This window comes from Sapajus apella, unplaced genomic scaffold (assembly GCF_009761245.1).
Source record: "Sapajus apella isolate SASKATOON/1434 unplaced genomic scaffold, GSC_monkey_1.0 scaffold40, whole genome shotgun sequence".
In the NCBI taxonomy this organism is placed as follows: Eukaryota; Metazoa; Chordata; class Mammalia; order Primates; family Cebidae; genus Sapajus; species Sapajus apella.
In genome coordinates this window covers 12,277,550-12,303,921 of record NW_022436980.1, presented here as the reverse complement: position 1 = coordinate 12,303,921, position 26,372 = coordinate 12,277,550, and the positions used below count along the sequence as shown (strand labels likewise).

Genomic DNA, 26,372 nt, shown 5'->3' with positions numbered 1-26,372 from the left:
GGACTAAGACATCAGTGTGGATGTGTGTGATGTGCATACACATGCACACATATAAATGCCAAAAAATCCTTCTGCTGAGGCTTTTTGAGATATGTAATTAGTGGAAGTAGGAAGAAATGTAATACAACTAATAGGTAGTAGAAGAAATTTATATAGAGGCAGGAAGAAAAAGCAGTAGATAAGGAAAAAAAAATCCTAACACCCTTGTCAACAATTTTTAAAGGCTACACTTTGGTGACTACTGAGAGCATGAATGCATACACTGTGTCAGCCAGGGTGGGAAAAGGGAAGAATTATGAACCCACACATTGAGACTGGTGGGTTAAACGGGCATCATCTCTAGAATCTTAAAAGTATTTTCCAGTAGTGTAGGTAGAACACGGCTTGTGTTCTCATATCTTTCAACAATAAATAAATCTCAGTACACCACTGGAAACACACATGGCCTTTAAAACTAATTCTTCAACACCAGTGTCAAATAGAGTACAGCATATCTGTGGGGCACAACACCAGGTTCCGTGGGAGACATGAGGAAAAGCCAGTCACCTAAAGTGACAACCCTTTACCATTCATCTTAATGTTCATTCCCCATTGCCCAGGATTGAATGAAAGTTGCATTTAAAAGCCGACAGATTATGTGTGGAGACCTCTCTTATACTGCTGTGGTTTTGTGTATAAGAAAAAGAACACATTTATTCTCAATCATCAGGAAAACAAATTCTGCCACTAGGTTTTCCGGAAACTGTCAAGATAAATTAATGAAGTAAAAACTGGAGTTACGTGTATACATAGACAGATCACTAACTAACCAGATACACCGCTACTGACCTCATCAACTTGCTGTTCCAGCTTCAGATTTGCTTTGCTCAGGCTGCTGAGCTTCTCCTCCTCCACGTGCAGGTCGTCCAGAGTCTGCTGATGCGCCTCCTGCACACCCTTGGCTGCTCTGTTAAGTTTGCCGATATCCTCATTTAGAAACTCTACTTCCTCAGTCAGGTTCTTGACCTGTGGGAAGAAGATGACAGCTTCCTTAAAGCCTCTGCTGGAACGCTGGGCATAACACTGAGGGTCATCCCTCTTTTGTAGTCCAGAACAACCCATGAGGTATCCAGTGTCATCAGGAACTGCATTTAGCCAAATTCCTGAAACAGTCTAAAACTAAATTTAGCTTTTCTCCTACAAAAGTTATCTGTTAGCTGTCATGGTCAGGAAATGAAGTATTGTTTAAACATTAATATGGATAAATAATTAACATTATTTATTCATTAACATTATCAATATGAAATAAATTGGAGGGCCAATTTAATTCACATTATTATATAACAGTAACAACACTAAAGGCAATTACACCTTCTTTTGAGGTGTCATGGTATTGTGTTGTGCCTCAGTATCCCAAGAAAGTGGCAGTTAAAGAAAGGCTCCAGCTGTTAAAACATGCAAACACGGACATCGACTATATCAGCCCCATGTGCTTTTTATGGAAGAGAACATAAAAATAAAAGTGCTATTTAATAGTCTGCCAAAATTACGATGTCACTGTGGAGACTGTGTTTATCTGAGGCTTGATGCGGACTCCTCACTGTCCTCAATCCACACATAGATGCACAAGTTAACCCTCAACCAAACCCTCAGCCCAAACAAACAAAACACGAAAGTCCTTAACTAGAATTAACTGACATCTTCAAGGACAAGCTCTAAATCAATGATACAGCAGGGGACTCAGGCTCACCCCAAATTATCTTTTAGCAAACCATATCATGCTCACTCTCCTTCCAAAAAAAAAGGTTTCTTACAGGCCCGATGAAACCATTTTATTCTATTATAGAGTTCAGATGCAATAGGATTGGAACAAATGAAAATGTTTCATTTGGGAGATTAAATAAGGTTCCATAAGTTCAAATTGGAAATTTGAATCAGGACAGCACAGTTTACCAGACCCTATATTTTGTGCCAGTTCTGACTCTCAATGCTATAAAATCGCAGGCTACTGTTTTAATTAACTCAAATACAGCAAGTCGGATACCAAAACCTGATCTGAGAGTGGAATTCTGGCTGCTAGGCCTTCCTAACTAACATTATGGAAAAAGTACCTTGTGCTCTGTAGCACGCTTCTCCTTCTCTGACTTCGCCAATATTGTTTCCAGGTCATCGATTTCTTTCTTCAACTCAGAGCATTCATCTTCAAGTTTCCGCCCCCTGGCAGTCAGCTCAGAATTTATCTCCTCTTCTTCCTCCACCCTCTCCGACAGCTCCTTTACTCTGGCCTCCAGCTGGATCTTGGATTTAATCAGCCACTCGCACTGCTCTTCAACATTTGCCCGTGTCTCCTGCTCCTGCCATGATGAGGAGAAAATTGTTGCCAACAGCTGGAAGTAATTTATCAGCTGGGCGAAAATGCTGCTAACACGTAGCAAAGAGATAATTGCCTGCCCTCTGTCCAGCTCTTTCACCTACCTTTCCTAAACAGCTGCAATAATATTCCCAGGTCCCTGATCCGATCACTAAGAAGTGGAGAAGTTGCTTCTGTTTGGAGGTGCTTTCAATCTCTCGGGCCAATTCAGTAGATTAGATTACCTCTTCTAAAGCACTTAATAGAATCCTGGTGGCCTAAAGGAGCTAGTACGCCTCCAAAAATCAGTGGTGTGCTGCTTAAATCACAGCTTCTGGAAACATCCATATGGGCACAGAGTTTGAGGTTGATAACTGCTTAGAAAATCATCTTTTAAGAAAGCAGAGTTCCCTCAGAATATTGCACTATAGCTATTCTAAGTGCATGGATGTAGTTGTTTAATATACATCTCTTCTAATAAATTGAGCCGAGTTACATGTTTTTTAAATTTGTTGGCTAAATTTAGAATTCATAAGGTTATTTGCAAGTCATTAACTAGATTTCACTGTTATTTCCAACTAAAATTTTTGCCTCAATGATTCAGCCAGCACGAAGTCACACGAAGAGCATATAGTACTCTTTATCCTTTCACAGACACTGCCTCCAGCTCTTATTGGGTGACCCATTGTTCCTGTGTTATGGGTCCAGTAAAAAATAAAGGGGCTTTTTGCTACAGAGCACCTTTCATAAATTTAAACCCCTCTAATTTATCTTTTTTAGAGGCTAAAAAACCTCTTCTTCATAAGCAAGTTCTTAATTGTTGGAGATCTTGTTATAACTTCACACACATTTTCATCTTCCATCTCTAGACCTCATCCATCCTTCACAATATGCCAGTCGGACAATGTAGTAACGATCCGTTTCCCTCACTTAACTTGTGTCTGCTAATTAGATCAAGAGCCAGGGACTGGGGGGAGGTAAAATCCAGGCTATTGGCCTCTGAGTAGCTCCTGGCTGGAGAATGGCTGCCTACCCAGCAAACCGGGCTCTAAGAGGCACAGATGGAGAGAGGTATAGAATAGCAAATCTACAACTTCACTGAGGACCCCAAAACAGGGGCGAAATAAAAAGAAGTATCAGGATATTTAGGAAGGGTCAATGCAAATGAGAGAAGCTTTCAATGCATGGAAAATAATGGGGACATTTTACCTTAGTTCACCCGAGCATGACAAGCAGAACAGTTATTCGCTGTATTCCATTCAGCCTGTATACAAGACCTGTCACCATCACTGAACAAAGAGGACAGTCCAATCGACCATCATTGATCTCTTCATTAAACATGACAGCAGGATTTGGGGGCTGGCTGAGCAATGGTGTGGCAGTTTAGCTGTAGCAAGAGTCTTTCCCCAATGGCAGCTGCTCTCTAACGTACTCACCATATTAATTGGAATGGGGTCACTCAGTTCTGGTGGAATTTTGACTAAGCAAAGAAGGATTTCAAATATTTCTTTTTTTGGGATTCTTTCGTGTTTAGCTTTGTCTCTTAAATAATAAAATAGATATAATGTATACATTATATATTACATCATATATATAATAATATATAATGATAGTTCTGTCAACTTCTTCATCACAGTTACAATCTGGACTCATTTTAGCCTTCTCAGGCTTGCTCTGTTGTTTGCGTCCATGTGACTCCCATGCTCCCCACAATAATCTTTCACATGCATCCCAAGCTTTTGCTTACCATGCCCTACACAAGCTGGGTCCATTTCTAGCTCCTGCATCACCCCAGGTAACACTGGCTATTTTCCAACAGTAGGAAGAATGATGGAAACTGGGAGGCCGGGTCTCAACCAAAGTTACCTCTTCCCTGAGCCAAAATATTTTACAAATTGTGATTCTTACAGTTCTTACAGCAACTTTGAAATGGGGTCCAGGAATTTGTATTTTTAATAAGCATACCAGGTAAGACTGGTATACACTGAAGTTCTAGAACCACGGCTATGTTAAATATGATCAGAAATGCAGGTTCAGATGTAAAGTCTTACGTAAAATACAGCCTGTTGACATGCTGGCAGATAATACAGCTCCAAAATATTAAAGAGTAATAATAAAAGAATAACTTGCATCAGTCTGAAAGTACTAAATTTTCTCTGTTTTTGATAAAATTTAAAAATAAGAAAAACGGTTGTTTCTTGTTTAAAAAAAAAAACAAGAAAAATTATATTTGAACCCAGCATTCTTTCAACTTAACACTGTGCTAAGTAGAGAGGAAAGCATTACAAAGGTGGTTCAAATTTCTTCCTGGCCCTTTGGGCTGTTTTGGGATCACAGGGGTCCAGGTGGCTAGGGAGGGGTAACATGAAAGAGAGTGAGTAATGACATAGTAGTATCAGAGTGTAGACAGAAGCTTGAATGCCTAAACCAGGGGTTTGGAGTCTAAAATGTACACATTATATAATCTGAGGGCTGCTCACCAGGGAAGCAACATGATGCTTTTTTAAAGACAATGGTTCTTAATCCAGACTGGATATCAGAGTCACCTATACAGATTATTTGGACTCACACAGAGTCTACTTAATCAAAATATCTGAGAGTGGGGTCTAGGCATATTTATTTTTATTTTTAACGTTTCACAAATGAATTTGATACAAAGCCAAGGTTAAGAACTGTTTTAAGAACTCGTCTCATTGGTCTTGTTGATCTGGACACAGGAAGGGAAAGTAGGGAGAGGAAAATCAGGATATCCCACTAGAAGCACATGCAACATTTCTGAAGATCTCAATCAAACTTTTCTTGGGACCTACCAAAATCCTGTCTGCTGATTTGCTAATGGATCATGGGCTACATACAAACTCTAAATTAAGACCCAGAGCTTCCTGGCCCCCATGATGTGCTATTATATTGTAAATATCCATCTGATAACTTGTCCCTTTTTAAAAGACATCTTGCCAGTGAAATCACTTCACTGTGAAACAGGGTGTCTCTTTGTTTTCATTGTCTTTGGTTTTATAAAATCCTTTGGTATTTGTAAAGCACGCACATCTATTTTTTTTTTCCACATCAACACGGCCTGCTTAACAAGGGAGTCTAATTAAAAACTTGATTTAAAGAACAAATGGCGGGGCTACTCACAGCCTGAAGCTGAAGAATCAGGTCATTTTTTTCCTGAGTGAGGGAGACTTGCTTTGCTTTCAGTTCCTCCCTCTGAAACTCTGATTTCTCCAAGGCTTTCTGCAATTGCGCACACTCTTCCTTCAGTCTAGCTATTTCTTCTCCTACTTCTGAAGATTTAACAAGAGGCTTGATCTTGAAGAAGAGCCTCATCCAGGGCCAGTTCTTCACAGCCATGAAAGCTCTTATGTTCCACTGGATCAAAATAAGTGCATCCCTAAATCAAGAGAGAAAGAAGAAAAGCAAGTTAGCCTAGACTATAGGAGAATTCGTTCCCAAATTAAGATTCTCAATAAACACATCTTTTTTAGGGGTCATAAAACATTCCTATTAGTCTTCAAAGCACTTTTATATCTAGATTGTCATTTGATTCCGACAAAACCTTCCAAGGGATATCTGGGGTTACCAGTATTATGGACTAGATATCTTAAAAATGTTTCCACCACAAACATTCTTTGAATGAAAGCTGAGCCTAAAGAGAGTAAGACATATAGAAAGCAACACAAACTTGAACAATAAGTGAATACATGCATAGTTTGGCCATCTTAATGGAAGGAGGGAACCAGTTTTGGTATTGTAAGAGTTGTATTTTCATATTCACATGGATAAAAAGGTACGGCAGAAACCTTCAAAGAATCTTGCCCGTAATAAAAAGAAGGAATGAAAAATCAACTCCACCAGCAAAGAGAGATATCAAATTAAAGTACATCTGATTCAGTATGAGTGAAGACAAATCCTACTTCAGATTTTTTAATGGTCCAGTACCACTGAAGTATTTAAGGTTTAAATTATACTGCCTGAATGGTACAGAAATATATAAGAAATGAGCACAGTGATTTTTTTTACACTAATAATAAATACCTTTTAGACCCTTGGGGTAGGAAAATGCAAAATTAAATTGAAAAAAATATATCTTAAAAGCAAGCACCAGAAATTCTCCTAGATAAGGACCCCTGAAGAGGGCTTACAATCCAAAGTTACAAAACACATACAGAAAAAATTGATCATCAATGAAGTTGAGCACATATAATAAAAAGTTTGATGAAACCCTCAAGATTTTCAGATAATTGAATTATGTGATGGAGACTATCAAATAATTATGTTAAAAATTATTAAAGCATAAAGGAAAGAACTTTAGAAACAATGAACCATAAGATAAAAGGACACACAGACTTGAAAGAAGACCAAATAAAATGTCTAAAACTAAAAAAATAGCAATTGAAATCAAATACTCAGTGGAAAAATTAAGCAGGTTATTAGACACACTGGAAAAAAAACAAACTAGTGAATTAAGAAAAGAATAAACCCCCACAGCTCCAGACTCCAGGATGGCCCTTACAACCTCAGGCTCCAGGCCTGCCCCAGTGCCAGTCCAGACATGCAGCCTCAGACTGCAAGCCTACCCCCAATGACCCAGGCTCCAGGACCATCCCATTAATCAGTCCAGTCCCCGCAGACCAGGCTTCAGACTTGTCCCCATGGACCCAGTTAATACGGGTGTTCCAGTAGATCCTAACCAAAAACACAAATCTCATGGCCCTAGGATCCAGACATACTCTCACTAGGTCCACTACCACGGACTTAGACACCAAGGCCTGCCCACGTGGATCCAAGCTCTGGTGTATACAGCTTCCAGGATAATCTTCATGGACCCAGGAACTGGGCCTGGATGTGCACTGAAACTGCCACTGAAGGAATGTATCCTTTCCCCGTGTCCACAAGGGAGCATAGTTTCAAAGGCAAGAACTTCCCAGCACCATACCTCCACCCATGTCTCCATCTGGGAGCTTAGAGGTCTTTGTTTAACTTTCGCTTGTGCAGGGTGATAATCAAAGATCAGTCACTCCAGCAGAAGTTTAAAGGAACTCCTTTCATAGGACGGAAAACTTGAATAGGGCGGGAATCTCTCCCAGGCTAAAAGTCCCCTTCTCTATCATCTGGGCAGACTCCATTTCTGGATCCCCTCCCATGACAGCATGGAAACTCGCTCTCTCTCTTTTCTTTCTCCTTTTTTCTCTCTCTCTCTCTGCCTAAATAAATCACTTTCTGTAAAACTCTCTGGAGTTCTATATTTACTTAATCACTCACCATGCCTGGTGGGGTCCTCTCCCCCATTCTTGAGTGACGGACCAAGGGCCTGGAAGAACACAGCCCACTGGGGAGCAAACTAAGCCCATTGTCCACAATCCAGTCACACAACCAGGCCATCATGCCCCAAGACTCACCAGTGGACCCTACCAGCTGAACTGCCAAGTATCTCTGACCAAGCTTACTGAAGAAGAGCTTTTCCTGTGGAAGCCAGCCTATAAAAACTAAAAGACATAGTGCTTCAAATGCACAAACACTAATGTAAGGCCACAAGGATCATGAATAATAATTTTTAAAAAAAATGACACCACCAAGGAAAAAAAATATGACACACTCCTTAAAAAATGGAGCTCTACAAGGTAACAAAATCAGGCACTGGAGAAGTAATAAATTACAGGTTTCTGAAACAAATACACAATCAAAATGGACATCTGGAGTAGTTAGGGACAAAGGCCTACAATCTCTAGCCAAGATGTCTGGAGAAGGTCTTTTCCAGTCAAAGCCAGTTCATAAATATGGAGGAGGGTGGCTGCTGTTTCTTCAAATGTACAAACATGCATGCAAAGCTACAATAAACATGAAAAATCAGGAACACAGAATAGAATAAAAAGAATGAAATAAATCTCTAATAACCAATCCTAAGTGGAGGTCTATGAATTGCTGACAAAGAATTCAAAACAATGAACTTAAAAAAAAAAAACTTAGTGAGCTACAAGAAAAAAACTAGACAAAGTCAGAAAAATAATTATACGAACAAAAGGAAAAGTTCAACAAGGAAATAAAAACCATTAAAAAGAACGACATAGAAATTCTTAAATTTAAGAAAACAATAACTGGATTGAAAAGTTCCATGGAAAGTATAAATGCAATCAAGGGGAAGAATCAGTGAGCTCAAGGACAGGTCTTTGAAATTACTCATTTAGAGGAACAAAAAGGAAAAACAAATGAAAAGAGTGAAGAATGCTTGCAGCATTTATAGGATACCATGAAGCTTACTGGTATACACGTTATAGGAGTCACAGAAGGAGCAGAGAAAGAACTTTTAAATATGGAGAGGAAAACAAACATCTAGATTCATCATGTCCAAAAAACCCAAGTAGATCAAATATAAAGAGAGCTTCACCAGTGCACATTGTAATGAAACTCTCAAAAGTCAAAGACAGAATTTTGAATGAAGCAAAACAAAAGCAACTTCTCACATATAATGAAACCCTCATGAGACCATGAACAGATTTCTTAGCCAAAAACCTTGCAGACCAGGAGACAGTGGTATGATATAATCAAAGTGCTAAAAGAAAATAAAACTAAGAACCACTAACCAGAAACACTGTATCCAGTAAGGCTATCCTTCAGAAATGGAGAGATAAAGACTGCCACACAAACATAAGCTGTGGGAGTTTATCATTACTACCTGCCTTACAAGGAATGTTAAAGGGGGTTCTTCAAGTTGAAACAAAAGGAGGCTAACTAACCACATGAAAATATATAAAAGTGTAGAACTCACTGAAAAGAATATAGTCAAATTCAGAATGATACTGTAATAATGGGGCATAAACCACCTTTAACTCTAAAATAAAAGCTAATATACAAAATTATTTAAAATTGCTTTAAGTACAATAACTGATTAATAGACACAATATTAAAAATATTAAAGAGCGACATAAATAACATAAAACATGGGGACAAGAGAAGTTCAAGTTGAGAGTTTTTATATGTAGTTGAAGTTAAACTATTTCCAGCTTAAAATAAGATGTCAGCTTAAGATAAACATGTAACTACAAGATACTTTATGTAAGCCGCATGGTAACCACAAAGAAAAATCTTCTAGTAAATACACAAAAGATTAAGAGAAAGAAAGAAATATCTAGCATTACAAACCATTATCACATCACAAAGGAAATCAGAAAGAAACAAACAACTTGAAAAAGTCAGAAAACAATTTACAAAACAGCAATAGTAAGTCCTTATCTATTAATATTTACTTTAAATATAAATGAAATAAGTTCACCAATCAAAAGACAGAGTGGCTGAATGAATACACTGCCAACGAGAGTCATACTTTAGCTTTGAGAGCATACATAGATTAAAAGTGAAGAAATGGAAAAAGGTATTCCAGGCAAATGGAAACTGAAAAAGATCAGGGATAGCTATAGTTATATCAGACAAAATATATATAAGTCAAAAACTGTATCAAGAGATAAAGAAAGTTATTACATAATGACAAATGGGTCAGTTCCTCAAGATGATATAAATATCTTTATATTTGACAAGATTTAACATCCATCCATTATAAAAATATTCAGCAATGTAGGTATAGAAAAGAGGCACCTCAACATAATAAAGGCCGTATATGACAAGCCCACAGCTAATAGCATACTTAATGGTGAAAAACTGAAAGCTTTTCCTCCACGGTCAGGAACAAGACAAGAATGACCACGCTCAATACTTTTTTTCAATATAGTACTAAAAGTCCTAGTCAGAGTAATTAGAAAAAGAGGAAACAAAAGCCATTCAAATTAGAAACAAATAATTTAAACTATCTCATACAGAAAACCCTAAAGACTACCCAAAAAATAGAATTCATACATTTGTAAGGTTACAGGACAAAAAAATCAACATAAAAAGTTAGTAACATTTCTACATACTAACAACGGACTAGCCAAAAAAGAAGTCAATTTATAATAGCATCAAAAAATAAAATAAAATAAAATACATGGGAATAAACCTTAAATAGGAGGTAAAAGATCTGCATGTTGAAAACTATAAAACATTGATGACAGAAATTGAAGACACAAACAAACACAAAAATATCCTGTGTTCATGAATTGGAAGAACACAGGATATTTTTGGTTAAAAGTTCATAGTCCGCAAAGTGATCTACAGATTCAAAGCAACCCCTTTCAAAAGTACAGTGGCATTTTTTACAGAACTAGGAAAATATTCCTAAAATTTATATGGAACCACAAATAGCCTAAACAGAAGAAACAAAGCTGGAAGAACCACATTACCTAATTTCAAAATATGCTACAAAGTTATAGCAATCAAAACAGCATGGTATTAGCATAAAAACAAACATACAGATCAATGGAACAGTACAGAGAACCCAGAAATTAATCTATGCATTTATGGTCAATTGATCTTCAATAAAGTTGCTAAACACACATTATGGAAAGGGCAGTCTCTTCAATAAATGGTGTTAGTAAATTAGATATCCACATGCAGAAGAATAAGTGAATCTTCATCTCATACCATATACAAATATAAGCTCAAAACGAACTAAAGACTTAAATATAAGATCTGAAACTAAAATTAGCAGAAAAAAACTCGGAGAAAAAGCTTCTTGACATTGGTTTTGGCAATTTTTTTTAAATGTGACCCCAAAATCAAAGGCAACACAAGCGAAAATAGACAATGGGATTACATCAAACTAAACATGTCTGCACAGCAAAGGAAACAATGAACAAGGAGAAGACAACCTGTGGAATGGGAGAAAATATTTGCAAACTATACATGCAATAAAGGGGTAATATTCAAAATATATAAGGAATTCAACTCTGTAGCATGAAAACAAATAACCCCATTAAAAATCAGCAATGAACCTGATAGACATTTCTTGAAAGACTACAAATGGCCAATGATGTATGAAAAAATGTTCAACATCACTAATTATCAGGAAAATACCAATCAAAACCATAATGAGCTATCACCTTACACCTGTTAGAATGGCTACTAATAAAGACAAAAGATAACTGTTGGCAAGTATGTGGAAAAAATGGGGCCCTTGTACACTGTTGATGAAAATGTAAATTGGTACAGCCATTGTGGAAAACAGTATGAAGAAAAATGCTTAACAAAACAAAATGTTAATGAAATTATTATTTTGAAGAGATATCTGCACTACCATGCTCATTGTACTATTATTCACAATAGCCAAGATATGGAATCAACTTTAGTATTTATTGACAAATAAATAAATAAAATGTGGCATCTGTATACAATGGAATATTATTCGACCTTAAAAAAGAAAACATTGTCATTTGCGACAATATGGGTGAACCTCGAGGACGTTATGCTAAGTATAAAAAGCCAGGCACAGAAAGACAAATACAGCATGATCTCACTCATATGTGGAATATTAAAAAAGTCAGACTCACAGAGATAGAGAGTAGAATGGTGGTTACCAGAAGCCAAGGCATGGGGAAAATGAGGAGCTGTTGCTCAAAGGACACATTTCAGTTATGCAGGATGAGTAAGTTCTGAGGATCTAATATACAGTATGTTACTAATACTGTATTTTTTTTATTTTTTTTTTTTTGAGACGGAGTTTCACTCATGTTACCCAGGCTGGAGTGCAATGGCGCGATCTCGGCTCACCACAACCTCCGCCTCCTGGGTTCAGGCAATTCTCCTGCCTCAGCCTCCTGAGTAGCTGGGACTACAGGCATGCGCCACCATGCCCAGCTGATTTTTTTGTATTTTTAGTAGAGACGAGGTTTCACCATGTTGACCAGGATGGTCTCGATCTCTTGACCTTGTGATCCACCCGCCTCGGCCTCCCAAAGTGCTGGGATTACAGGCTTGAGCCACCGCGCCCGGCCCACTAATACTGTATTATATACTGGAAATTTGCTAAGAGAGTAGCTCTTAAGTGTTCTCACCACACGCACGCGCGCACACACACACACACACACACACAACAGATAATTTTGTGAGGTGATAATTAGCTTGATTGTGGTAATCATTTCACAATACGTACATCTATCAAAACATCAGATTATACACCATAAATACATACAACTTTTGTCAATTATAACTGAATAAAGTTGAAAAAGGAAGAAGAATAAACACAAAGAAAGTAGAAGAAAGGAAAGAATAAATATAAGATCAGAAATTAATGATCTAGAAAAAAATTTTAAGTGGTTTATTAAATACACTAAATAAACATGTGGCATGAATGGTCAAGAAAAAGGAGAGAAGGCACAAGAAAACAATACTAGGAATGATAACACTCTAGAAATATAAATAATTCAGGATTATGCACTAGGAATAGAATGATAGATACAGTAGAGATTTAAAAATAATAAGGCCAGGTGTGGTGGCTCACATCTATAATCCCAACACTTTAGGAGGCCAAGGCAGGCAGATCACTTGAGGACAAGAGTTCCAAAGCAGCCTGGCCGGAATGGTGAAGCATTATCTCTACTAAAAATACAACAATTAGCTGGGCATGGAGGCACATGCCTGTAATCCCGGCTACTCAAGAGGCTGAGACACAAGAATCATTTGAACCAGAGAGATGGAGGTTGCAGTGACCCAGTACCACACCCCTGCTCTCTAGCCTAGGTGATAGAGAGAGACTCTGTCTCAAAAATTAAATTAAATTAAATTGAATTAGATTAAATTAAATTAAAACTCTATCAAATCGAAAAACTCAAAAGAAATATAAATTTTCTTTTTTAATAAAAGAAAGCTTTCCTGTACTAATTCAAGAAGAAAATATCTCATTAGACATGTAACCAATAAATAAATGGAATCAAAATTATAAAACCTATCACAAAAGAACCACCAGATCCAGATGATTTTATAGGCAATGCCCACTAAAGATTCAAATATACAGTTACAAATTGGTTCATGTTTTAAAGAGAGTAAACATTCTTCAACTGTTTTATGAGGTTAGGATAACCTTGATTCAAGTTCAGATAACATAGCAGATGAAAAGAAAATTACAGGCCAATCTTATTCATGAATATTGATGTAAAAATCTCATGGTAATATTACAATCAAACCCATCAATGTATGAAAATACTTCTTAACCAAAGTAAGTTTAACATTTTTAAAAATCTGTTAATATATTTCCACACATTTATAGATTAATTAAGAAAAACTAGGTGATTATTTCAATAGATGTAGATAAATGATTAAATCATTTTCTGATAAAAATACTTACCAAAACAAAATAGAAGCAATGCCCTTCATACAATAAGTCACATCTACAAAAAAAATCTACAGAAAACATCATTCTTTAAAGAGAAATAACTTTCCCCAAAGTCAGAAATATGAAGACATTTGGGGAATGTTTTTAAATGCTGACATACCTCAAGTGGTGAGAACATAGGACAAGGGGACTCTCATACATTACTGGTGGAGAGTATGGTAAATTGGAAATCAACTTGGCAACATCTTACAAAGCTGAAGTTGTGTGTGACCTAAAACCCATTATTAATTCATCCTCTAGAGAAATGCCTCTCAAAGTGTGTGCCTCAGACCAACTGCTGTCCACAAACTGTTACCAGAAAATGGAGTATTTCGAGTAATGACGGCCTCAAGAAACTCTTAACAAATATGTATGGGGAGACATTTATAAAAATGTCACTGCAGAAGTTGGTAGTAAAAAAAAAAGGAAATAACAAATTTACTTAAGCTGGAAAATGGATAAATTATGATATATTCATTTAATAGAATACTATAGAGTAGTTAAAATCAATAATCTAGCCCTAGATTTATTAACAATGATACAGTCCAAAGAATAATACTGAATGTAAAAGACAAACTTCAGGACAATATATACAGAATATTATTTACATGAAGACTAAGCACATGTAAAATCATGTCACATTTTAAGGATATCTGCATATCAAGTAAGTAAAGGTATAAAAACATACTTTTATATGATTTATATATAAAACATGGAATGAGAAACACAAACTTAGGATCAGAGAAGACAAAGGTAAGACTTGGATTACAGCGGAACTATATGGGGGCTTCAACTATGTATGTTAGTTTTTTAAATGTTGTTAGCAATTACAGAAAAAAAAAATTGTTAAGAGTTGGCTGGGTACCATGGCCCATGCCTGTAATCTCAGAATTTTGGGAGGCTGAGGCAAGAGGTTTGCTTGAGCCCAGGAGTTTGAGACCAGCCTGGACAACATAGGGAGACCGTTTCTACAAAAAAAAAAAAATTAATACTAATATTGTTAATAATTGATATGCTTTCATGATGGCTCCAAGAGTATGCATTATAATATTTTCTGTATTCTTTATTTGCTGGAGATCTTTCACAATAATCTTTGAAGTCACAATTTAGACATAACGGATCATAAAGGCTTCACTTTAGACAAGAAGAAAGTAAGCTATGGAGAAATTAAGAAACTTACCCAAGCTTACACAACTAGTCCTAGAAACCATGTTCCCTGATCTCCAGACCCCCATACCACATTGACCACTATATGAGAGTCAGAGAAGACCCCTAAGAGTCATCTCTCTAATATCTTTAACATCACCATGAAATAAGGATTTTCTCTTGGGAAGAAACAGTATTAACAAACTGTCAATTAAACAAGTTATACCAAGATCAGCAGACCTCTCTTCAGAAGATAATATATGCTAAGGAAAAAGTAAATACAACTTCAGCATCTCTTGGTTCACTTCAGCATCTTCATCGCCCATTGTTTAGAGATTTTCCTAGCTTGCTTTCCATGATTCTACTATAGACAAACATATTAAAAAATGCTCATCATCACTGGTCATTAGAGAAATGCAAATCAAAACTACATTGAGATACCATCTCATGCCAGTTAGAATGGCTATCATTAAAAAATCTGGAGACAACAGATGCTGGAGAGGATGTGGAGAAATAGGAACACTTTTACACCGTTGGTGGGAGTATAAATTAGTTCAACCATTGTGGAAGACAGTGTGGCGATTCCTCGAGGACCTAGAAATAAAAATTCCATTTGACCCAGCAATCCCATTACTGCATATATATCCAAAGGATTATAAATCATTCTGCTATAAGGACACATGCACACAAATGTTCACTGCAGCACAGTTTACAATAGCAAAGACCTGGAACCAACCCAAATGCCCATCGATGATAGACTGGACAGGGAAAATGTGGCACATATACACCATGGAATATTATGCAGCCATCAAAAACAATGAGTTCGTGTCCTTTGTAGGGACATGGATGAACCTGGAAACCATCATTCTCAGCAAACTGACACAAGAACAGAAAATCAAACACCACATGTTCTCACTCATAGGCGGGTGTTGAACAATGAGAGCGCATGGACACAGGGAGGGAAGCATCACACACTGGAGTCTGTTGGGGGGAAATAGGGGAGGGACAGCGGGGGGTAGGGAGTTGGGGAGAGATAGCATGGGGAGAAATGCCAGATATAGGTGATGGGGAGGAAGGCAGCAAATCACACTGCCATGTGTGTACCTATGCAACAATCTTGCATGTTCTTCACATGTACCCCAAAACCTAAAATGCAATTAAAAAATAAAGAATAGACAAAACCAATGCCTAAGAATGTCCAAGCATGGTGATAAACGCCCCTAGTGAACCTGCCTGAAGTAAAGTAAGAAAGTTATGATTACATGTCAACAAGAGCCACAGTTTCTGTCCCAGGGGAGATAATAAAGGGGTCAGAACACCTTGGTCTTTGAAGCATACTTCCTCTCAAAGTTGGCTATGGGATATATGCAAACCTTTCCAGGTCAGCTTCTGATATAAATTGTGAGTCACACCACTGTCAGAGATCCAGACTTCTCAAAATACAAAGATTCTCGCAAAGGGAAGCCTGAAAACATGGCAAGAAATATCTGAATTATGCTTATACTTGGTTAAATAGGGCAATAAAAGCCCTTTGCACCCTGTCTTTTTGTTATATCATGATTTTAAAATGTTTGGCCAGGCTGGTGGCTCACACCTGTAATCCCAGCACTTTGGGGGGCTGACGTGGGTGGATCACGAGGTCAGGAGTTCAAGACCAGCCTGGCCAACATGGCTAAACCTCATCTCTACTAAAAATACAAAAAATTAGTCAGGTATCGTGATGGGTACCTATAATCTCAGCTACTCTACTCGGGAGGCTGAGGCAGAGAATTGCTTGAACCTGGGAGCCGGAGGTTGCAGTGAGCCAAGAGTACGTCACTGCACTCCAGCCTGGGCAACAGAGCGAAACTCTGTCTCAATCAATCAATCAATCAATCAATCAATATGTTTAAGACCCAGCCTAAGCAGAGGAGGCAGCTCTTGCCTGCTATATAGCAATGAGATTAGGTTGCACTGGTTGAGCCACACTATTACGCTAGCAGTGGGGGTGCAGGGTGGGCATATAATACCTTTCTTCTAGAATCTTCTGGAATTTGATTCGCATCAGTTTGCCCTGTGCTCTGGCTTGGAGCAATGTGAAGACTTTAGCTAGTCTTTCATCTCTCATTGCTTCCAGTTGGCCCAGAAACCCAGCTTTAAAAAATACCTAAAAGAAAAGTCAGATGTTAGCTCCACTCATAATGGGTATTCAGCAAAGGTCTGTTGATCCTGTGAGCAACTGTTGTGTTCCTAGGGATAGCTATATCAATTCCATTTCTTGTTAAATTTATTTAATGTGTAAAATCTACTTCCTAGAAAGTTTGATTTTACAAGTCTAAAACGTGCAAAAGACTTTTTATTAAATTGTGGTTCTACTGTTTGCTTAAGAACTTAAACTATTCTCCCCCTTGTTTCTTCCCCTTTCGTCTTGATTGCTCAGGAGGCCTGGCTTAAGTTTTAAGATGTGCTCAGGCATGCAGCGCTCCAAAGTACCAGGCAGGGCTCTGCAAACATTTTCTGTAAAGGATCAGATAGCAAATATTTTTAGGCTTCATGGGCTACATACAATCTCTGTAGGATATTCTTGTTTTTTAAACAAACATGAACCATCTAAAGCCATTTTTGGCTAATAGGCCATTAAAAAAAAAATAGTCCATGGATATGGCTCTTGGGCTGTAGTTTGCTGACCTTTGTTCTAGAGTAAGGCACTTTTGTCTAGGCATCAAATAATCCACAAAAGTATTTTTTCAAGAATAATTACTAAGAAACAAGGTGAAATGAGTGAGGTGCCTAAGGCACACGTTTTATGAAGGCACTCAGTGAGAGAGTGTCCTGAGAGCGTGTGCCTCTCAGCCTCACTTGCTCAACCCCGAGAATAAGAGCCTCCTTGAAATTTGTGCCTTAGAAGCTTCACTTGCCTCATGTCAATCTTGGCCCAGATGAATACAGTAGTATACAGCAAAAATAAATAAACACACAAGAAAGACACTGTCAGTGAAAATCAGCAGAAAAAATAAACAACAGAAACTGACTCTCAGTTACTCAATTGTGGGAGTCACCATTTTATAACCATATCCTACAAAGTTCTAATTCTATGAGCTCTTTATCCTAAATTTTCCAACTCTCTTTCAAATAATTTGTTGCTTATATGGATGTCATTAGGAACAAACTGATGTTGACTGCCAGATAAGACCAAATCTATTAATTAATTAGAAGTTTCCCAAAATATGTGGGGCATGCCAAGTTCATCTACGATGAAGTAGAATTTAAGGTATTACATTTAAGGAAGTTGGTTTCAGATTAATTGTTTGATAGTGGGTTAACTTTGAAATTTTAAATTACTCAAATAGTCTTCTAGAAATTAGTCCCTAAAAGGATACTGTAGGTGAATCAGTTCACACACAGACAAGCCATTAGCTCCAGGAAGCTGATTCACCTTTTTCTAGCTCTAATATATATGTCTTCTCATACCATCAGGTTGATTCAGTATTTTATATCTTGGCAGAAGTTTGCTTAGATGACTAATTATAAAAATGTAAATGTAGTCAAAACTGAGGTTTAGAAAACATTGAATTTTTTTCTCAAACAGCACTGAAGTTTTCACCTTCAGCTGAGATCTATTTGTGATATTTGTGGTCATGAGTGCCGAAGAATGCTTTATAATTGAGTGTTCACAGGTATTTTAAGATACACACTAGGACCGCCCCCCATTCATCTCTAAATGCATTCTTTGCAGTTTTCTGGTTACCTTAGTGATTCCAAATTGGTACTGAGTATGGTCTATCTCCAAGGAGCCAAGTAACTCTTCAGCTGCTTTTCTGCTGCTCATAAACTTGCGCTTTGGAAAGGTCCTCGGATTCAGGATGCAGTACCTAATTTAAAATAAAGAAAAAATCCTGGGGTTGGAAAATCCTATTATTCAAGTAAAGACTAATCTAGACAAATGAGGTGAAAGGAGATATAGATTTTTATCTGTTCCTAATATGTTCAATTTTCACAAGATTCTTAGTAACAATAATGAGGGTACAAGCAATAATCTCTTGCATTGGTATAATAGTTTGTACTTTTCATACTGTTTAAAAGGCGACCTCATTTGATTGATTGCTCAATTTAGGCGGTGGCAGGAGTAGGGGAATTGGAAGAGGAAAGAGAGGGAGGGGGGAAAGCATAAGTATCTCCACTGTACGGATAAGGAAACGGAAAAGCAGAGACATTAAATGTCCTTTCCAGGATTCTTTCTTTCACCCTGTTGGTGAGTTGCTGGAAAACAAGAAATATGCCTCTTAATTCTAAAGCAAGAAATATGTCCCTTTTTACTTCACCAGACTTTGCTCAAATTGACTTGATGACCTATAATTTAAACTTCTAGAATCCAGGAAATAGAAAAGATGCCGCTCCTGCCTCCTGCCATATACCCTGCTGGCTCCCATCCTTTCAGGGGCTTGCTAGTAAAGCCACAGCCGTTTGGATGGCAGCTACGATTAAGTATACACAACATTTCACAGACTCAATTCAGCTTCCATATGTTTCTTCTGTATATATTTCTTCTATATGTGGGTCTATTATCTGTTAATAGAGATTTAAGGATATTACAGTTACATGGATGTTGGATTTAAGGGAAAAAATAATGGAACTCTGTCATCATATATCTTACCACCACCAAAACACATCGATTTCTAGTCTGGAGGACATCAACCACACAAATAACGCATGCCTAAACATGCGGAAAGGGAGGAAAACAGAATGAACGGCCTCTGGCTTCTTGGATCCTGGAATATATGTTTACCTTTGTTTAAAATCAGCATACAGCAGTCGGTTTGGAAAACCTTCACGGCATATCCTAATCCCTTCCAAGACACCATTACAGCGCAACTGCTGTAGAACCAAGTAAGGGTCCAGTACACCTGAAAAGAATGAGTCATGGTGGGTCTGTGCCTAAAAAAATTATTAGCCCCGATTTCGTACCAATTGCTGCATCTTGGGTTAAAAAGAAGTAGTCTGAACTGGATATTTTCTACATGATAGGTCATAGGAGTTTACTCACTTACGGCCTGCTAATACTCATGGTAATCATCCTATTATGCAGGCATCTCCAAAAATGATTCGCCTGAAATTCCTTTAACACGGAACAAGCTCCTTAATTCACAGTTAGATGAGATGTTTATAAGCAAATATTTTTGCAAGGAAAAAAGATTACATTTTTTTGCTAGAATGTAAATGGCTGGTCTCATATTCACTTTCCAACCAAAACCGGCTAGAAAGGGTGATAAGAACACAAAAGAGGACTGTCATCTCTGTGCAGGAGGGGGATGGGATAAGAAAGAAAGGCAAAGACGGACATAACCACACATTCTGTTTACAATTTTGCTTAGGAAGGACTTGTACACATCCCAGACTTCATTCTCCCCTTATTTTCATGAGAGGGTCTAAGTTCTATTCTGTAGTATAAAGCATCCTTCTGTCACCTTCTCATTCATCAAAAGAAGCTCTACTGCAGATGTCAGCTGCAATCTCCAATAGAAGCCTTTGAAAAATCATCCAAGAAGCCACTGTCCCTGCCCTCAGTGAGTCTTCTGAAAGAAGCCAAGGACCACATCTCCTAACACAAATTCCTACTATGGTATTACATGAAAAATGAATAACAAAAAGGACTTTATGCCCAAGGTCACAGAAATAAACTTAAACCATATACCCATATTTCTATACTCCAATTCCATTCACAGACAGAAACACATGATCTATAAGAAGTGACAAGCTGTCCAGGCACAGTGGCTCATTACAGTAATCACAGGACTTTGGGAAGTTGAAGTGGGCAGGTCACTCGAGGCCAGGAGTTTGAGACCAGACTGACCAACTTGGCAAAACACTGTCTCTACTAAAAATACAAAACTTAGCCAGGCATGGTGGTACATGCCTGTAGTCCCAGATACTCAGGAGGCTGAGGCACAAGAATTGCTTGAACCCAGGAGGCAGAGGCTGTGGTGAGCCAAGATCATACCACTGTACTCCAACCACTGCACTCTAGCCTCAGTGAGAAAGCAAGACTCTGTCTAAAAGTGTTATTGTTTTTTAAAAAAGGGGGGTACAAGTAGTAGAATCCTATGTCACCTTAACATCAAACTCATTCTCTTTAAGCACATATGGATAACTATTTTGATTAGATCTTGAAGCTTTTCTTATGACTTTGTCTTATGACTTTAAGAAAAAAACCAAACCCGCTGAAATCCAAGTTGACTCGATAGGAAGCAACTCTAATAGGTAACAGAATTGCTCCAAAAGAGAACGCAGCTAATTAGATTCCTTGCTAGATGGAAGCAGTGTCCCTAGACACATCCAGAAACCCAGCTGATAAGAAACAATGAGGCAAAAACATACAGCCACGAATGAACATGAAGTGTTTGTATTGCAGAAAATCAAAGTGCAGCATCATTGTTTTGTAACACACTTTCTCAAAATAGGCCATCGACTGTCAGGATTGGAGTCCTAATTACAGGAGGTTAATAAAAATGCAAGATACTACAGAGCTTCAGAAATCAGAACCAGCAACATTTGGCTACATATTACAAGGGTGGTTAGTGCTCTGAAGACACAGGGCTTGTCATATGCACTCCTTGGAGGCTGACAGCCTCCAAACAAAGCTCCAGAGAGGCCTATAACTCCAAAGAGATGGCTGGGAATCTTCAAGCTCATGAAGTAAGGAAAATAATCTATGTAGTTAATTTCGGTAAAACCTTTGTTCAGGGAATTGAAAACATTAAAAAAAAAATCACCACCATTTACCTATCACATCATCCCTCTACCACCATTCACTGATCAAAAGATATCCACTGCCCAGAATTCCATAACTAAAAAAATTGGATGCTATTAGACAGAGGGAAGAAGATGCTGGCATTGGCAAGGAGGACTAGAGGGTGTTATCACAATTAGAAATGGATTTAGGAACTGTCTTTATGGTCAATTTAGATAACTCAGACCAAATAACTTCCTTTATGCTGAAATATTTACCTTAATTCCCTAATTGATTATTTGATTCCTTTTTTTTATAGTTTGCCCTTGTAGACAATGGCATGGGAGCTCATCCATGTTCAGCATAAATTCAAGGAGGAATTTAAATAGTAATAGCAAACATTCTAATGTCCAATTGAGCCCGCTTTGTGAGATTCTTCTATACGTTCATTTACAAGGCAATCTTGAGGAGGTTCCAAAGACCTCATTTTAACATAGTTTCATTTTTCTATACTAAATTCTAGCCCTATATAAAAGGCACCAATAAATATTTCTTAAAAAGATATTCAATATAGCTAAAATCAAATCTATTTCCTAGCGTTAATTACAAAGAAATCTAGTTCTTACCTGGCATTTTGTTCACATTGGGATTTATGCATCTCACAAAATGAGGTGTTGTCGATTTCAGATTAGTCATCAATTTATTCAGGTTTTCCTAAAATGGAGACCATAATAAACACAAAATCACTTTGCAAATCACTAAAAACACTAATCCACTTCACAAATGTCTCCAAATCTATCAACTTAATCTCACAGCCAAGATGTATTCTAACAGTAAAATAATGAATCCAACATTCTTTCCTGCCTACCAAATGCACATCATTTCTTTCCTATGGCAAGTCAGTATTTACCTGACAGATATAGCTCCATCGTGAATCATCTCTACCTATTTTGAATTTGATAGCAATAACTTATGGCAGGGCAATAAAATGACTTGAAAAAAGAAATTGTTTCTCAAGTTCTCTCTCTATGGGAAACGTTTGTCTTAGGTCAGATTCTCTAGAAGCCAAACCTGAGATGGGAATTCTGGTTCAAGAGATTTATTTAGGGAGTGAAGAAAGCTGGGAAAAGCAGGGGAAGAAAAAAGCATTTAATCAGACTCAGCTTTAATCTGATCCTTATAAGCGAGAGCTGAAAACACAAATGCACCAATTTCACCATCGATGGTGCCCCCTTGAAGCAAGGGAGAGGCTAAAGTCTGGAGAGGAGGGCAGAGAGGCAGCATAGCTTCTCCTTTGGCAAAGTCCAACTCTGACAACTCAGAGTTGTTATGAGCCAATATGCACATCAGCTGGAAGATGGGTGCAGCGACGTAAAGGGGATGTAGGTGGGAACCAACAGTGTCCTCTAAAGCCCTCGATAATAACAACATAAACGTCAACTTTTCCAACGTGCTAACCCCCGATATTTTATCCTTATTTGAAGATGTGAAATGTCACATCAATAATAACATATGCGGATTGTGAAGCAATTAATATATGAATAGATGCAATTAAAAATTACTTTGTGCAGAGATGCAATCGTTTGGAATGAAGCTCCTTTCTTTCGTTTCTTCTCCCCAAATGGTATAGCTAGCAAAAAAACAAACAAAAAACAAAGATGAAAACATGTAAAAAGCTCATTTTTTTCACATTATCATACCCCACTGATGGAAGCATAAATTTATCAGCATTCTAGAACAATATGGCAATATCTACCAAAATCTTCAAAATATTTATGCCTTTTATCACAAAATGTGTATTTTTACTGCTTTTCCTTAAGGATATAATCAGGCGATTATGCATACTCATTGAAGTATTATTTAGTCATTGCAAAAAAATTAAGCAAAAATAAAATTAATCAACAAATGCACATTATAGGAGATTAATTTATGAGAGAATATGCATACAATGAAATAGCTTTTAAAATGATGACATGGATCCATATAACTTCTATGGAAGGATTTCTAGGATATTTGTAAAGAAAAAGTTACTTTACAAAGCCTAAATTTTATATGTGATGATCCTGAGTGTGTATACATGTTTTTAAGTGCAGTTGTGTTATGGGTGACTATAAACATGAAAAATGTTGTGAGGCATAAATACCAAAATGTTAACTGCTTGTTAGTCTATATGGGATTACAGATCATTTTTATGTTATTTTTTCAGTTTTTCTATGTTGTCTGTGTTTTTTAGCAACATTCATGTATTTATTTCCATGACTTATTTAAAAAAATCTATTTCCATTTTCTTTTTTTTTTTTTTTTTTTTTTTTTTTGAGACGGAGTTTCGCTCTTTTTTCCCAGGCTGGAGTGCAATGGCGCGATCTCGGCTCACCGCAACCTCCGCCTCCTGGGTTCAGGCAATTCTCCTGCCTCAGCCTCCTGAGTAGCTGGGATTACAGGCACGCGCCACCATGCCCAGCTAATTTTTTGTATTTTTAGTAGAGACGGGGTTTCACCGTGTTGACCAGGATGGTCTCGATCTCTTGACCTTGTGATCCACCCGCCTCGGCCTCCCAAAGTGCTGGGATTACAGGCTTGAGCCACCGCGCCCGGCCTTTCCATTTTCTTAAAGCAAAAAAACCTGTTCTAAGCCAACCAGCTTCACAAACATCTGAATAGGTTAACTCACTAAGATGTGCAACACAGCAGCAACAAAATCCATAGGCAAGCTGGAGAGAATGGGCGAGCTGTCAACATGGGAAACTAATAAAATATTCTCTGTGCCTGAGTAGCAACTGTGCGGTGGCAGATGTCATGAAGTTTAATCACTAATGTTCTTTTGAAACACCCCAAGTCTCTAAGTGAAACACTTGACTTCTTCGTACTTCAGTTTCTCCGTCCATGAAAAGGGAATAACATTATCTTTCATTATTTTTTTATAAAGAATTTAACCCTGGTTTAAATCATTTGGATTCCCCAGGAGAAAGTATAGTTATTACAAGCAATTTAATGTTTGGATCCGTCAGAAATGTGGAGGCAAGTATTTTCAAAGAATGCTTAAAGAATTACCAAAAAAAAAAAAAAAAAAAAGGCCTGTCTGGACAATCCTTGTCTTGTAGTTCCGAAGAACACAGAACACACCCTGAAGAGTTAGAAGACGATTTCTCCTCTAATTCTCTGCCCAAACCATTCTCTGATCTCTTATGATCAGACAATGACTCAACTGGGAGTCATAAGCTTATGTGGCTACTATCAAACAGACTTCTCAGAGGTACATTAGCAGCTATTAGAATCGGGCAAATGTACCGCCTGAAGATTAGCCGGGTCCAGACACAATAGCTTCCATCTCTTCTTGAGGCAGGCCCAGAGGATTTCAGGCACCTTCCAGAATTATGTCATCATGTGCTGATGAAGCCAGGAAGTGCTAAATTCTCTCTCCATTCCCTATGTCAGTCGGAAGAACCAATCAGCCTGATAAGGGCCGGGAGTTAACATGCAGCTGGGTGTAAGATAACAGCAGGGTAAGTATGATCGACAGTGAGAGTACACACCCCATTTAAAGAACAGTTGGTGTACTCTGCCACACTGTTGCCATGGGGAAATCAGAACCCAGGCTGGCTAGATTATCTATTTCCCCAGAATTTCCATTTTCTCAAAAGAAAATGGAAACTCAAATGTGCATGCGAAATCTGATTTTTTAACTTGTGTGGACCAAACAAAACGTGTTTGAAGGCCAGTTTCTGCTCAAAGGCTGTCAATCTGTGACTTTTGCTGTACATAATGGAGAGCTTCCCTCTGTATGTAGTTAGCATTTAGTTCAATGAAGCTGGTGTTAGCAGCTTTGGCCCAGTATCTTCAAATCCATCATACGATGGTGCAGAAGTTTCTATTTTATTTATTCCTGGGAGACAGTGAGTGGGATAGGCACTAAACCAGAAAACAGAAGTCCTTCTTTCTACCTAGCCTTTGCCATATAGTAGATTTGTAAAATCAGGGATGCTACTTAACTTCTCTATCCTTGTTCCTGTATAGATTTCACAAATCTACTACATGGCAAAGGCTAGGTAGAAAGATGGGACACTCTGCATATATCTTAAAGTGTCATGTTGAGCGGTAAAATAGGAACACTGGTAAACATAGAAACATTCTGTATATATCTAAAAGTGTCATAGTAAGAATTGACTAAGATAATGTATCTAACAGTACTTTGTAAATTACAAACTACTAAACAAGATTAGCTGTCAGAAAAGAATGCCTGCTAAACAGGTATTTGCTGCATTCTAGAGGCTACAGTTGAACAAGTCAGAAATAATCCCTGCCCTCATGACACTTACAATAACCCTAAGTGCACAGAGTGCTATGAAAGAGAAGATTCCAAGATACTTCAGTCCCTCTCTCTCTCTTTCTCTCTCTCTCTCTCTCTCTCTCTCTCTATATATATATATATATATATATATACATATATATACACACAGCTAGCTAGCTAGCTAGATAATTGCCCCCAAATTATTCATGAAAATATGTTTTTTGTTTTCCCTTTGCAGCTAGGTGAAGTAGAAAACAAAAGCAGGCCAGGAACAGATTTCTTGAATCTATCTTAGAGCACTAGTATTATCTCCCTGAAGAACCCCTGGCCCAAGGACAAAAAGGCTAATAAGAGGGGATGACCCAGACTGCAGGGAACAGAAACATATCACAGGAAAGAAGCAAGAATTTTTGAAAAAGCTGAAACAGCCATGGGTTCCATTCTGAGGCTGAAAAATCAAGGAAGTTTGTATGACTCACCACTGTCAGTACTCATGTAATTTTCAAAAAGCCTCGCCAGGAAACTGTTGGAAGACTTCTGAAATGCAGCTACCACTGTTTCATTAAGGAGATCTTTGTTCTTTTCAAGCCAACCACTGAGATTATAAGGTACCTTTGGAAAGGCATGCATTTTGGGTGACAAAAAGAAAAAAATTGCATAAGTT

General features: G+C 37.7%; 1 protein-coding gene across 1 annotated transcript in view; it reads right to left on the bottom strand.

Annotated features, from left to right (window-relative positions):
• Positions 1–26,372, bottom strand: part of MYH15 (myosin heavy chain 15) — a 141,971-nt gene that overhangs the window by 55,495 nt on the left and 60,104 nt on the right. Inside the window, exons 17-25 of the mRNA XM_032298920.1 lie at positions 26,188–26,320; positions 22,983–23,050; positions 22,047–22,134; positions 19,480–19,597; positions 18,442–18,565; positions 16,724–16,860; positions 5,468–5,723; positions 2,091–2,333; positions 829–1,005 (exon numbers count right to left, since the gene is read on the bottom strand). Coding sequence (XP_032154811.1) covers positions 829–1,005; positions 2,091–2,333; positions 5,468–5,723; positions 16,724–16,860; positions 18,442–18,565; positions 19,480–19,597; positions 22,047–22,134; positions 22,983–23,050; positions 26,188–26,320 — 1,344 coding nt within the window. The remainder of the gene's footprint in view (positions 1–828; positions 1,006–2,090; positions 2,334–5,467; positions 5,724–16,723; positions 16,861–18,441; positions 18,566–19,479; positions 19,598–22,046; positions 22,135–22,982; positions 23,051–26,187; positions 26,321–26,372) is intronic.